This window comes from Thamnophis elegans, chromosome 1, assembly GCF_009769535.1.
Source record: "Thamnophis elegans isolate rThaEle1 chromosome 1, rThaEle1.pri, whole genome shotgun sequence".
NCBI classification, from domain to species: domain Eukaryota; kingdom Metazoa; phylum Chordata; class Lepidosauria; order Squamata; family Colubridae; genus Thamnophis; species Thamnophis elegans.
In genome coordinates, this window is record NC_045541.1 from 93,929,823 (window position 1) to 93,944,928 (window position 15,106).

The following is a 15,106-nucleotide window of genomic DNA, read 5'->3' on the forward strand; positions in this document are numbered from 1 at the left end:
CCGACTGCGACCTGTCCGAGAGGTAGGAGGAGAACCACCGTAGCACGGTGCCTCCCACTCCCACCTCCCGCAGTCGTCGCAGAAGGATACCATGGTCGATGGTATCGAAAGCCGCTGAGAGGTCAAGGAGGACCAGGATGGAGGAACGTCCTTCATCTCTGGCTCTCCAGAGATCATCCATCAATGCGACCAAAGCGGTTTCTGTGCTGTAACCGGGCCTGAAGCCTGACTGGAAGGGGTCTAGGTAGTTTGCTTCCTCCAAGGACCGTTGGAGCTGGAAGGCCACCACCTTCTCAACAACCTTCCCCAGAAATGGAAGGTTGGAGACTGGACGATAGCTATTAAGAACAGCTGGATCCAAGGATGGTTTCTTCAGGAGGGGTCTCACCACCGCCGCTTTCAGTGTGGCGGGGAAGTTCCCCTCCCGAAGGGAGGCGGTTACAACCGCCTGGATCCAGCCTCGTGTCACCTCACTGCAGTTAGTAACCAGCCATGAGGGACACGGATCCAGGACGCAGGTGGAGGTACTTACAGCTCTCATGGCCTTGTCCACATCCCCGGGGGTAACGTCCTGAAACTCAACCCAGAGCTGTTCTACTTGGTCCCCTTGCGCCTCGGCTGGAACTGCAGGGGTGGAGTCCAAGTCCGACCGAAACCGAGCAATTTTGTCCGCTAAGAATTGGGCATATTCTTCAGCTCTGCCCTGCAAGGGTTCCCCCGCCTCTGGATGCAGTTCCAGATTGTCAAAGCCCAACATTTCAAGCCTGGCGACATAGGGAATTCTATTGTGAGTAGAGGACTGCAGTCTTTACAGCAATATGGAGGTCAGAAATGGTAGGAGTGGCAATGCTAATTAGTAATAAAGGAGCAACTCTGTTATCTATGGCTTATCAGAAACAACAGAAGCAAAGTGAAGATCCAAAAATCCTATAGCTGTTTTTCTGTCTTTCTTTGAGTTTCATGATGGCATTATTTTTTTCAGTTATACTGTGCCTATTTTAACTGTTACACTTTATCTTCTGTAAGCCACAAAACTGTCAGGTAGCGGTGGAGTATAAGGTGAATAGATAAATGAATGATAGGACTGTAAACCTACATCCACAATCGATCAGTTATGCCTGACTATGGATAAAGCTTTATCAATAAAACACAATTACAAGATAGCACATCTGACTAATATGTACACAGGGGCCCATGATGAATTGTGTAGGAATTATGTAAGGAACAATATGTTTAGGAGTGAACATATGATATGTTGGCACTCTGACTCAATTTCACAATTTGTGGTGAATCAACCACTCTAATATCCTATGATAAACAATGAATGTGGTAGAAATGTATTTTTGTTGCAACGCCTATGAACCAAGAATTTCTGATCACGTCTGAATTGTCAGGATAGTAGATCCTCAATTGTTTTCACACTTTAGCTTGTGTAATGTAAACCATAATTGAGTTTAAACAATTTTCTACATGTCAGAAAGCCAAGGATATGTTTTCTTGTATGGGGGAGGCATATAGGATAGTTGGTTGTTAAGCCTCTGCTACTGTTTTGTATACATATGTTGAGATGGTTTTTTTTCTGCACATCTGTCCCCCTTCATTTTATAGTTTCTTATTTTGAGATGTAATCTACCCAGGGTCATTTGGGAGCTGAGCAGCCTTTAAATCAATTAAAATAAATAGTCTTCAATAGCTGTCAAATCTAAATGCCCATAGGGAAAATCATAGTTGTTTTACCTTTTTAAAAATTGTTTGCAATGTAAGACAAAAAAAAGGAACTAAGGTAGCAAGGATGGGGAATTATCTCCATGGCTCCAATTATGTCAGAATTACAACTGTGAGTATCCTGGCCAATTGACCTCATTGTTTAAAAGTGCTGAGAGCTGCAGTTTACAAGTATTTAGAACAGTCTTTCCCAACTTTGGCAACTGGTCTGAAAGTCAATTTCCAGAATCCCTCAATGAGCTTTAAGCCTCCTGAGGTCATGTGATCACCATTTATAACCTTCCTTCAATGGGGAAACTAGATTTGCTTAGTGATGACATGATTCACTTATATGCAGTGATTCGCTCAATAACTCTGGCAAAAAAGTCGAAAATGGGGCAAAGCTCACTTAACAACTGCCTTGCTTAACAACAGAAACTTTGGCCTCAATTGTGTTCATAAATTGAGGACTCCCTATATATTATCTATACTGCTGCCTTTTTGATAGAATGGGAAAGTTATCATCTTATGTATCACTTGCACTTTATATATTTGAGAATACTCTTGCAGCCAGATTTGTTCTCTTCAAGAAAACTAAAAATATTTACTTCCTGAATCTGCAAATGTGAACCCTAATTTCTGGCAGTGATATAAAACACATTTAATTGCATCCTTACATTCATAGGTTTGAGTTGGTTTTTTCTTCAACTTTCCTCTTTAGTTAGAAACAGTGTGTGCTATGCAAGAGCAACAAACAGTAAAGACAACAATTTTGTGTTCTCATCTTTAATGTAAAGATTTTTTTCATAAATTGTACGAACAAAGATAAGATCATAGCTTGATAGCTCCTCTTAGTTTTGCTGAGCGTCCCCTGGGATTGTTTTTAATTTCTGAATCCTGGGGAGTGAGAACTTTCTTTTCTATAAGTTTCCATTTTGAACAATAATTTTCACCGAGCGATTCATCCTCCCCTTCTAACAAGTCCATTTTTGCTCTCCTGATCTTCTGCCTTATACTAAGGTTGAACCTTTCTGAAATGTCTATCCCATGCAGAAATCTTTTGACAATACGATCTTCTAAAGAATGGAAAGTAATTGCTACAAGTCTTCCACCAGGTTTTAGAAAATGTTCAGCTGCCTTCAAACCTTCATAGAGTTCATGTAGCTCATTGTTGACAAATATGCGCAAGGCTTGAAAAGTTTTGGTGGCTAAATGTGCTGGTCTTGAAAGTTTGTCTTTTCGAGCATAAAAAATGGTTTCTGGAAAAGCACCTATTTAAAAAGAAAAAGAAAAAGAAAAAAGGAAGTGAAAATATTTTGGCATTTGAACACTTTTGAATACATTTATAATCATTTTAACAGTTAATTATGGCAAATATCTGGAAATTGATGTCTACTTAATATTGGCTTTCAAAAATTTTAACAAGCTAGTGTCTCTGAATCTCTAGGTTATTCAAAACTCAATTTCATTTCTGGTAAGTGTTGACATTATGCTGGTTCAAGTTGGCAAGTTGTAAAGAAATATTTTATATTATTTGAATTCATAATCAGCCAAAACAACTTGTTTCAATAAATTGCAGCATCCAACTTCATATATTTTATATACACTTGAAATAAAAATAATCTATTTTTACTTTTCTGGAAGTCTGCAGTCATTTACATTATTCACCTGTTTTATTTGGCACCATGAAATATAATGAACATTAACTGCTGCTGCTTTGAAACGAATGGATTAAAATGTAGTTATTTTATTTCATTTTGTTTACAATCTTGCTATTTTTCCTATCAATCTGATTCTGACTTGATGCCAGAGTTACTTACTAAAATACTTACCAGTGGACAAACATTCCATCCTATTGCTTGCACTGCATTACTAAATAATGGAAATGAGGACTAATTTTGATTGTCTGTTGAAAGGTTACAGTTGGGTATATGCCTCATTTCCATTTCACAATATGCAGAATTTACACTGAATGTCTACATTTAGATGGAGAAAATGTTTTGGTGTCCGCAGCAAGTCAAAGTTTTTAAATATTTTTCATTTTAGATTTATAATTTAAAGCATCTTATATATTTCATGTATATATAAGTATAAGTATAATCTTTATTGTCATTATACTTAAATACAAAAAAATTGGTTATATGAAATTATTATATAATTGGTTATATATGAAATTTTCCTTTGACGGGAGCTTCTTGTGGGCAATTAAAATCCTTATATAAGATGCATTCAATTCATATTTAGTTAGGCCATATAATGTAATTTATGTAAGCATGAATAGACAAAAAATTATGAGTAGATGAAAAACACTTCATTCATCTAAGGAAGCCTAGTTCATCATGGCATGGATTTATTTGCCTTAAGTGCCATTTGTAGAAACTGGGAGCAATTTACAAATCCTTGATAAATTGTTCAGATTATATATTAAAATAATGCATCATTGCCATATAAAACCAGATGTTCCAATAGAGCAACTCTCATAAACCATAATTATGTTTTAATTCAATGTATATACCACCAAAACCTAGCATTTAACTAGAGTGCAGCAACATCTGGAGACTGATACAGTGACTAACTGTAACATTAAAAATGGCAGCACTGTGACATTACTACTCCCACCGAAAATATTACTGCAACAAAAAATGCAGGCCAAAGAACTCATGTACAACCTAATCAACAATTTTATTTTGTCATATTTTTTGTGGATGTTTCCAAACTAGAAAATCGAAACTCCAAGACAAATGTTCATTTAAAACCAAAGTGCAAAAAGTGAAACCCACATGTATTTATCTTGTGGGCCTTACACTATCCCAAGACTTGGTTCAAATTTCAGCTTCCTTCCAAATTTAGTCTTTTCTTTCCACTTTTTTTTCTGAATTGGAAAAAGGGGTGAAAAACAGCTACTACCATTTCATGTTTTAACTCCCACCACCACCAACCTCTTCTTAGAATAGATTCTAGCACTGCCCATTTTTTAAGTATAGATCTCAAGATACAGCTTCTGAGTCTGACAAAGCCCTTCCGCTGATGGTGGGAATTATGTTTCTCACGTCCCAAAAAATACTGGAAAATTATATCTAGGTTTATTGTAGCAGGAAGGTTTGTAAAATATGTATGTATTTTATGCCTTGAGGATCTCATAGCCTAGGAACTATTTTTCCTGAATTTATAATACATTTTTTTTTAAAGTATCTCAATTATTTCCAAAAATATTGAAGGTAATTTCAGATGCTTAACAAGACCTCAATTATGCCAAGCATAAACTGAAAGAAAACGATAGCTAGCATAATAAATAGGACAATGTTGCATGAGGATAGGCTGAGCGTCAGAGAGCAATAACTATCATATGAATAAATACATTTCTACTCAGGAAGATAGACATGCCTTTAAGTGGAATTAGAGTAGGGATGGCCAAATATGCCATTTTTGAAATTCTTAAGTCCTCCAAATTCATCACTTGTTTTGATGTTAGTTTCTGGTGCTTTTTCATGAAGACCCTATTTGGCAACAATCTACTTTTCAGATTCCCACCTTCTCAAAAAAAAACCTCAAAGTCTTTTAATTGGACCTTTCTGCAACCAATTTTATTGACAGTTTTTGGGATATCTGTTAGAGGCTCATTTTGAGGATATATAGTCCTTATATATGCCTATGAAATGACTGAATAATTTAGTTTGAGGCAAGATAGGATTTCTAATTTTAATTTAATTTAATTTTAAGGATTTGCATGACATGTGTAGATAATGCTCTGTTTTCTTTCCTCTCTTCATGTCAATTTCTTAGCTCAAATATAACCCTAAAACTCACTGGGGTTCTGATTAACTGCTTGAAAGAAAGCCATTGAATAGTTATGAATCAAGTGAGAAGACTAGCTGTATAGTGGCAAAACAAAGGAACAGAATTGATAATTCATAAATAAATAAGAATGTGATCTGCGTTGAACAGATTCTTATTCACTTTAAAAATGCGGCCTCACAATGGAGAGACTCTTGAATCACAAGATTCCTTTGAAGACCTGTATACTGCACAAGTCAAAAAGAGGGCTGTGAAAATATTTAGAGACTCCTCACATCCTGGACATAAATTGCTTCAACTCCTACCCTCAAAATGACACTATATAGGACTGCACACCAAAACAACTAGACGCAAGAAGTTTTTTCCTAAACTGCTATCATTCTGCTAAACAAATAATTCAATCAACACTGTCAAACTATTGACTAAGTCTGCATTACTATTAATCTTCTCATTGTTCCCATCACCCATCTCCTCCCACTTATGACTATAACTTTTGTTGCTTGTATCCTTATGTTTTATATTGATTATTTCCTAGTATGATTTGATTGCTTATTTGTACCTTATGACTATCATTAAGTTATGATTCTTGACGAATGTATCTTTTCTTTTTATGTACACTGAGAGTATATACACCATAGACAAATTCCTTGTGTGTCCAATCACACTTGGCCAATAAAGAATTCTATTCTATTCTATTATCAGCTGTGAACAGGAACACTTTCTCTACCTTACTTTTCTATACCAACTACCTCCATTCCTAAAAAGAGAAGAGCTCTTCTCTTAGTCATGATAATCAGTTTTGTTTACCACTTCAATTTGTGATACTCACTATAAATAAAACATTAAGAGCCGAGGTGGCGCAGTGGTTAAATGCAGCACTGCAGGCTACTGCTAGATCAGCAGTTCAGCGGTTCAAATCTCACCGGCTCAGGGTTGACTCAGCCTTCCATCCTTCCGAGGTGGGTAAAATGAGGACCCGGATTGTTGGGGGCAATATGCTGACTCTCTGTAAACCGCTTAGAGAGGGCTGAAAGCCCTATGAAGCGGTATATAAGTCTACTGCTATTGCTATATTGCTATAATGAATCATACACTAATTTCCTATACACACATATATTTATTATCTATTTGCAACATATATATATGTATGTATGTATGTATGTATGTATGTATATATGCTGCTGTTATTGTACATTGTAAATATAGGTAGTCCTCAACTAATGAGTATTTGATTGGTGACCATTTGAAGTTAGGAAAGGCTGAAAAAAAGTGACTTATGATTGTTGCAGTGTACCCTGGTCACGTGATCAAAAATCAGGCATTCAGCAATTATCTAAAATTATCCCAGTTACAGCATCCTGCAATCATATGATTGCCATTTGCAATCTTCCAAGAGGACGTCCAATAAGCAAATCAATGAGGGTAGCCAGATTCGTTTAATGACTGTGTGATTCGTTTAATGACTACAGAAAAAAAGTGCAGTCACAAAGAAGTAAACACTGGAAACTGGAAAAAGCTGTCAAAAACCATTTTCACAAAACCATGCAACAGTGCTAAATGTCAGCCAGTTGCCAAGCACCCAAAATGTGATAAAAATGTGATATTGTGGTGTGTGTGTGTGTGTGTGTGTGTGTGTAGCTGGAAACTGGGTCATAAGTAGTTCTGGGGAGGTCCATCGTGATTTCAAATAGTCAATAAGCAACTGAACATTAAACTAGGACTATCTCTAATAGTAAAAACCCTACAAATGTTAATAAATATATACCTTAGTATTTTAGTTATACTATCTCTTTTAAAAAGCCTCTATGAACTTCAACAGATTAGAATATGACATCTAGGCTATTAACTGAGAAGATAAATTTGGTCCTGGAGTGAATTGATGTACCCATTTCCAGTTTGTTTATAAATAGAAATAAAAGTACTGATTATTTCTCCTTAAGTATTTTATATTTAGACTAGAATATCTCAAGAACATTGCCTTTTATTTAATTTTGCACTGTTTTATAAACAGAAAAATATTTTCATATTTTAATATTGATATTGTTCTATTGTTTTGATTACTTTTCAAACAAATGAAAATGGATACAAAGGTTGCAAAATAAAGAAGTAAAAGGCCACAAGGAAACCAGAGAAAAAGCAAAAGAAATAATTTGGTTATGTTTTTTCTCCTAATCTCAGTTTAAACAGAATGAGTCCAGTCAAGAAAATGAAAATGGACAGACAGAAAGATTTCATTCTTCACCAGTGGTGGCTCAGAAAAAATAAATAAATCTAATCTTTCTTACACCTTTGTCAAAAAAAAAATGCTGGCAGTGGAAGAAAAATCTGCTTGGTAACAAGCTTTACTAGAGATAATAATAGAACAGAATAGATTTCATTCATAAAAATACCATGTTTCTGGAAGATAAATGATTTAAAATCCCAAGGAGAAAGTATCTGTTGTTTAGTTTAGTTTGAGGTTATTCTGATATTGCATAATGATAAAAAAAAACCTTAATAGATGTGCATGTTAAAATGCACTAAATTGTAAGCTTCTGAATTAAATTCACAAACACTGTGCTTGCCAGCATGCAAGACTTATTTTGTGAGTGTTATGACATACTTTAAAAATTAATTATTGTTAGAGGAATTATTTAATAAGTTTCAATGAGGCAGCTTATATCCTTTCATCAAAGAAGTGTTAACAACTTTAATATCCAACTGAAATGCTAGAAATTTTCAAATTATTAATTAAAATATTGTGAATTTGGACCAATCTGAATAAAATTTGTTTATCCTGTATGACTGTTTAAAGAGATACATTTGCTTATACTTTTCAATTTCTTGACAAGTTAAATTCTCATAAGTCAATCACTACATTATTATTAAAACAAATAAAAGACAAAGAATATTAAATTAAATTTTTGTTTTTTGATCAGAAAAAACAAGTACCCTGTTTTCCTGAAAATAAGATCTCCACGGATAATAAGCCCAATCAGGCTTTTGAGCGCATGTGCTAAAATAAGCCCTCCCCGAAAATATTGCAACTTAGCAGCAACCATGAGGTGACCACGTTTGCCGCCTCCTGCATCTCAAAAATAATAAGGCCAAGTGCCTATCTTATTTTTGGGGAGACACGTTAGGTATATTGAGAAGCTGATTTTTTTAAAATCATCACAATGGTTCATTGATGAACTATTGCTTTAGAGTTGGATTCAGTGCCAAAAATGACTTTTTTAACTATGATTCTTTTTGTGAATAAACACTTGTGTCATTCTAAGAGTTTAGTATAGATTGTTAAATATTATATATTATATGACAAATATATTTACTGATATGAGTCATGTGAGATCCAGTTTGGTATTCTAGCTAACGGCACTAGGCTGGAAACTGGGAGATTGTAAGTTTTAGTACTGCCTTAGGCACAACCCCAGCTAGGTGATTTTGGGGCAGTCACACTTTCTCAGTCTTAGGAAGAAAGCAAGAGCAAACCACTTCTAAAAATATTGCCAAAAAACATGCTTGGACTTCTTCAGGCAGTTGCACACCAACCCATTGGAAAATCTGCCTTATTGTGGTTTTGGTAATATAAATTTTCTACCAAACAAATTAATTAAAATTTAGTTATTGCTATTGCTTATCTAATATTGTAAGGCCCATCCTATTAATTTAAAAATAATAAATTATGAAAAATGACTACATACAAATATTATCCGTAATCAACAAAGAGAAAAGATGAAATAAATGATATTAGGAATGGTTTCTTCATATGGAAATTGAGAGCCGAAGTTAAATAGGTTTAAATAGTTTAAGGGACAAATATCACCTCTTATCCTGGGATATTTATTTGCCAGTAGATGGCAATGTCCATTCTCCAGTAGTTTTGAATGTCTGAGTACCTACACATGTTCAGTATCCTGAAGCTAGCAAAACATTCTCATTCACTACACAATCCTTGAACAACAATATTAAAAGGATCCATTGTGACATAAGCACTATTGGACAGAGTGGAATCACCAAATTAGAGGAAAAAGAGGCATTTTGGGGACAATTATGAGCCTTTTAAACACACTCACATTTTTCAAATGTTCTCCAAGTTTTGTCCCAGAAGCTGGTAAAAGGCTGAGGAAATATTTTACTGATTTGATTATAACTGTTACTGTATAATTCTTGGAAAGGCTGTGTCACCTGCCTCTTTCCTGACATTAACATAGTACTGAAAGAAAAATATTATGTCTAAATTCAGAATTATTTATATATATATATAATACTGTAAATTATGTAAAGATATAGACATTTTCCAAATCTTTGAATCTTTTACCTAATGAAACAGCCATCATTACTATCTGAGCCACATCTGGAAAGATGTTAAAAGTCAGATTCAACCATGCTTATCTTCATGAATCAATCATCAGTCTTCTTAAAGGCAGGTTGATATTTTCTCAAATTTATATGGCCACTCATCTCATGAGTGATTCTGGGCTTGTACAATAACACCTACTATTAAAGTATACTACAAAACTACTTAAAAACAATAAAAACAGTAAAACAGATAAAAATGCTAGAAAACAAACAACAGAGAGAACAAGATGAATTAATTTGAAAAAAAAATAGTATTTGTAAAATTATAAACTGTGGAAAACTGCCATAATTACAATCACTATACAAAATGCATACTCCATGATTTTGCTGAGCAGCTTGAAGAACTATTGATTTTTGAGTTAAATCTAGAAGTCTTCTAAGACCACAGATGATGGGTTCCTATAGGAAATTGTGAAATGGTGACCCATCAATTATTTAATGATTAAAATCCTGTTGTACAGCAAAATCTGCTCTTTTTTTCAAATTCTATATACTCATGGATCTTCAAATATGGGTTGGTACTTATCTAGGATTTTTTAAAGACAATAATAGTAGCAACAATAGGATTATACTCAATTAAAACAATTTAAAATTAAAAGTCTGGAAGGTGGAGTATATGATCCCTCCTCTGCAGAAGCCAGTTTTATTTTCAACTAGCTTTTTTAAAGAAAAAAAGACCATATTCAATGAATCTCCCTGGGAAGAGACTTCAAAAGGAAAATCTCAGAATTCAAAGAACTCTATATCTGTTCACAAAATTCACTCAAGACTGGACAGATTTATAGGGGGGTGGGATTGCCACAAAGTCCTAAGCATTTCTCCAAATGTGTAGTCATATGTTTTATTAAGTCCTCTTAATTTTATTAGTGTCAGTGATTGAAATATATTACTAATCAGCTTATCTTTACAGCCAATAGATAGCACAATGTATAAATAACCAACCTGTTTTATAACAAAATAGGATTTTAGAAATAAAGACAAATAAATGGTTTCATTCTGATAGGTAAATTAAACTTCTTGCCTAACATTCCTTGTTCTTATCATCTCAGATTTCACCTTGATAGGCAAAATTATAAATGTCACCATGTAAAATCTATTATTAAACTAATCATCATTCGACAATATAAAAAGGCAGAGCATATGGGGGAAAAATAGCTGACATCAGAGCAGGATAGACAGGATTAGATCCCGCACGATTTCAAGTACAAATAGATCCCTCTGGGACTTGTGGATTAATATTTTTTCCCTTTCGGACACTGCACAGAATTAATGATGATACCTGCAATAATGCTGGCAAGCTGCCGCGTTCTGGTGATGGGGTAGATGCTGCGTGCCTGAACAATTGTTGAAGCTATTTTTTTGGCATGCTTCTCCTCCCCATATGTTTTCAGGATGGACGCAAGTGCCTGTTGATCTAAAGCATTCACAACATCAGCAGCAGTGGGCGTGTCAAGATACCTACGCACAAGAACAGCCAATTAGTTCACTGACGTCAGCCTCCATTGACAAGGGGTGAAGCTTCACAGCATTAAGTCAAAGTCAAACACACACTTGCTGCATACAAGTACAGAGATTTCACAATAAGAAAATAGAAAGTGCTTCTATCTTTAAAGTATCTTCTTAAACGTACATATAGAGGTTCATTCCCAGCATAACTTTAATATTATGAAGTTGATGAGCATAGCCATAGTTCAAATATAACTCAGAAAGACAAAATATTGCATAAAACTAGAAGGTGAATTCATTTCAGAAACAGACTTTTTTCCCCGAGACATCGCATCGCTTTTTCTGTTCCCTGATAAAAAAAGAGAACCTTAATCTCTCTGACCTTTTTCCTCAAATCTAATGTTATGAAAAATAATCTACCATGAAGAAAATGTGATGTATTTAATGATCACTTAAAGGTCTCACCATTCAGAAATGGTATTAAAAACAAAAACAAAAAAGAATTGAAATCAATCAAGTTCAGTAATGTTCCTAAAATACCAGGGGGAGGAGGCTAGAAAGCAACATTTATTTTAATTTGCCTTTTAAAACTGAATACAAATACATATATGTACATACACACTTTTGATTTAGAATGTTTTATGAAAGATGTTTCATAAAACATTGGGCATATCTGGCTACAATAAATATAAGCAGGGCAACTGAATACAGATGAACTAAGAAGAAAACATAGCTATTCCAATGTTTTTTTGGGGAAAATTGGTCACAGAACCTGGTTTGAATCTACCAGTTTCAACAGTGTTCAAAACAATGAAAAAAAAATCTTCAAGAAGTTCTTTCAGTAGGAAACCTTGAAGGAAACAATTACTTCAAAATTACTTGTACTGCTTTTATTTCAAGTTACTTCAGTCAATTTCAACTGGACAGAAGTTTTTTTTTTAAACAGAAAAACGGATTATATTTTTAGAAATGTTATTATCTACAAAGATCGGTCCAGAACAATCTTTTCAACATAGCCACTAAAGGTTAGGATGTTTTTTAATTCTAGATAACAGCAGACCAAAAGGACAAAAAGTAAATTAGAGGAATTTAGGTATTTTTCCTTTCTTTCTGACCTTTTCCCCAAATTACAGATTGACGTACTATGTTATATAGCCGTGATGGCGAACCTATGGCACACATGGCACAGGTGGCACCAACCTGGAAGTCAAAACAGGGTGCGGGGGTGCCACGCAAGGCCCCCGACGTCCTGTTTTGAGCTTGGAAAGCTTCCTGCACCAACCTGGAAGCAAAAAATGGGTGAAGGAGTGCATATGTGGGGGCAGCGGGGCAGCACAGGGGGGGGGGGTCATATGCAAATGCACAGGTGGTGAGAGCACACATGTGGGGGTGCACGCACATTGCATTATGGATGCAATGACAGATGTCACATGCACGCACGCGCTTTCGGCAAGCAACAGCAAAAAGATTAGCCATCACAGTTTTATAGTTTGATTGTTTCCACAATTGTCTAAATTTACCTTTAATTTGTAATCATAGCCAAGGAAATTTGGAATTTAGACAACTAAAAGCTGCTTCAAATCTTTCCCGTGTTAACCTTAATCACACTTTCATTTCAATTATAACTCTCTTCATTCAAGTTGATATAGAATTGCTATAAGATTCTTATAGTGGTGTCTCTTTTGTTTAGTAATTTTATCTCTTCTGAAAGTCTGTGCATTAGTAAATGGCAATTTAAAATTCTGCTAGCATTATATGCTAGTTCACTGTCATTATCTGCAAAAACTCCCATTATCTACAGTCTGGTTTGAACTGCTAAGAGTCAGGTGGCAATTTATTACTGTATTGATCACACAATCAGTCATACATTTAGACTGGATATGGCATTTTTATTCATCTATTGCATGAGTGTCAAACTCAAGGCCCCGGGGCCAGATCCAGCCCACAGAGTGCTTAGATCTGGCCCATGGGGCCGCCCTAGAAACAGTGAAGTACTGGCCGGCAGTGCCTCTGCCAGCTAAAACATAACTTGGGAGAGCCACGAGCAGCATGCACAAGCTTCTTTTTCGCAGGCAGAGGGTTGCAGGAGGCCATCACAGTTGAAAATGGAGCTCAGGAGCCCGTTTTCACTGGCAGAGCACTTGAGCTGCTACAGGTGCCCCCCGACATAAGTGACATCAACCTGGTCATGCCTGCCCTGGCCATACCCACCCTAGCTCCCTGAGGTCAAACACAACCCTGATGCAGCCCTTAATGAAATTGAGTTTGAAATCCCTGATCTATTGTATCCTTCCCAAGGATCTGGGATAACTGTTAAAGATATTGTTGCAGGATGTAACCTGTTCGAAGTAAAGCTGCCTTTTGCAATTAACTGATAGTATTTTTGTCAAATGTCAATGGTGTTCAAGTGCTACTCCAAATGTTTTTGTATTGAAGCCTATCACTATTGATACTATATTTGCTTTCTCCTGCCATAGTTGTTCTACTTCTAATTACTGTATTATTATGGTTCATTGCAAAGACAGCTAGATGTTTAGAGAGTGTATTTCACATTTCTATCTGCATATGAAGTGATCCAAAGACCTTGGATATACAGATGTTGCTTGATATTAAAGTTATCATTGTAGGACGTAAACTGATTCAAGTAAAAATGCCTTTTGAAATTAACTTATAGTGATTTTGTCATTGCCAATGTTTAGGTTGTACACCAGATATTTTGGGACGGCACAATCACTATATGGTACTATATTTGCTTTCTTTTGCTACAGTTGTTCTACTTATATTTGAAGATTTGTATTTTGTGATGTTTTCCAGTTCTTTCTCTTTTATTTTGCTTTCTACAGATATTGCCTCATCCATATCCTGAGTTCTTTGTCTTTGTTAGTGACAATTGTTAAGTCTAGGGTATTATGTGCCAGATGTTTGAATGCTTGAATTGAAGTTCCAAAGCACATTGGCTTCTTTATTTTCTTTTACTTCTCTATTTTATTCTCCAACCAGTTCTTGCTTGCAGGCAAATGGTATTTCTTGCAGATCTTCCAATGTACCATTGTTGCCACTTTGTCATGCTTTATTATAGTCACCCTGTGCAATCTTTTTGTAGTGCCTAATTAGGTAGTAATTGTTTCTCCAGCTTCATTGCAAAGATGACATTTGCTGTCTATTGCTGTCTTTTCAGTTCTGGCTTAGATGCATTTTTTCTTTAGCCCTGGCCTTGTGCAGGCAGAACAGTCCCCACTCTTCTTTCAACTTTCCTCCTCTTAACCATTGCCACTGCTTTACCTGCTAATTCTGTGTGTGTGTGTGTGTTTGTGTGCGCATGCGCATAATGCTAAGTAGTACTTTGCTTTGCCATGTCTCTTTTCTGTTCTTCATTTGGTCTTTCTTTAGGCCAGTTTGGTCTCTTTCATACGGAATAAATTTTCATGATTTAGCTTCAGTGCATCTTCTTCATTATTCTTCAGGTATTCTTCAAATGCCCTTTTTTCTTCTTGCTGTCTGCCACATTCCCCATTCACCTATGCCCCTTGATAAATAAGACTCTGTCAACATCTTTGCACGGATGAAGGACATGGTTCAGTGTCATTATTTTCCTCATCTTTCTCTCAAGGACTGCTTGAGTTCAGTCCACTATTCCACCTGTGTATCTAATGACTGGAATTGCTGAGGAGTTTGCTGCCTTAATGGTAATTCTTCCACTGAGTTTGGACTTCTTCACTCGCATGATGCATTCACTACTAACATTCTTATTACCTACTATGTGCTTGCTAGTATCAATTTGAAGGGTGCCACGGTATTATATGTCTTTAAATTTTTGACT

The 15,106-nt window shown here is 35.6% G+C and overlaps 1 protein-coding gene across 2 annotated transcripts in view; it reads right to left on the minus strand.

Annotated features, from left to right (window-relative positions):
* Positions 1-2,480: 2,480 nt before the first annotated feature.
* Positions 2,481-15,106, minus strand: part of METTL15 (methyltransferase like 15) — a 72,064-nt gene continuing 59,438 nt past the window's right edge. For both annotated transcript variants that reach the window (XM_032224332.1, XM_032224324.1), the window contains 2 exons: positions 11,120-11,298; positions 2,481-2,975 (listed from right to left, as the gene is read on the minus strand). In XM_032224332.1, coding sequence (XP_032080223.1) covers positions 2,536-2,975; positions 11,120-11,298 — 619 coding nt within the window. In that variant the 3' untranslated portion in view covers positions 2,481-2,535. The remainder of the gene's footprint in view (positions 2,976-11,119; positions 11,299-15,106) is intronic.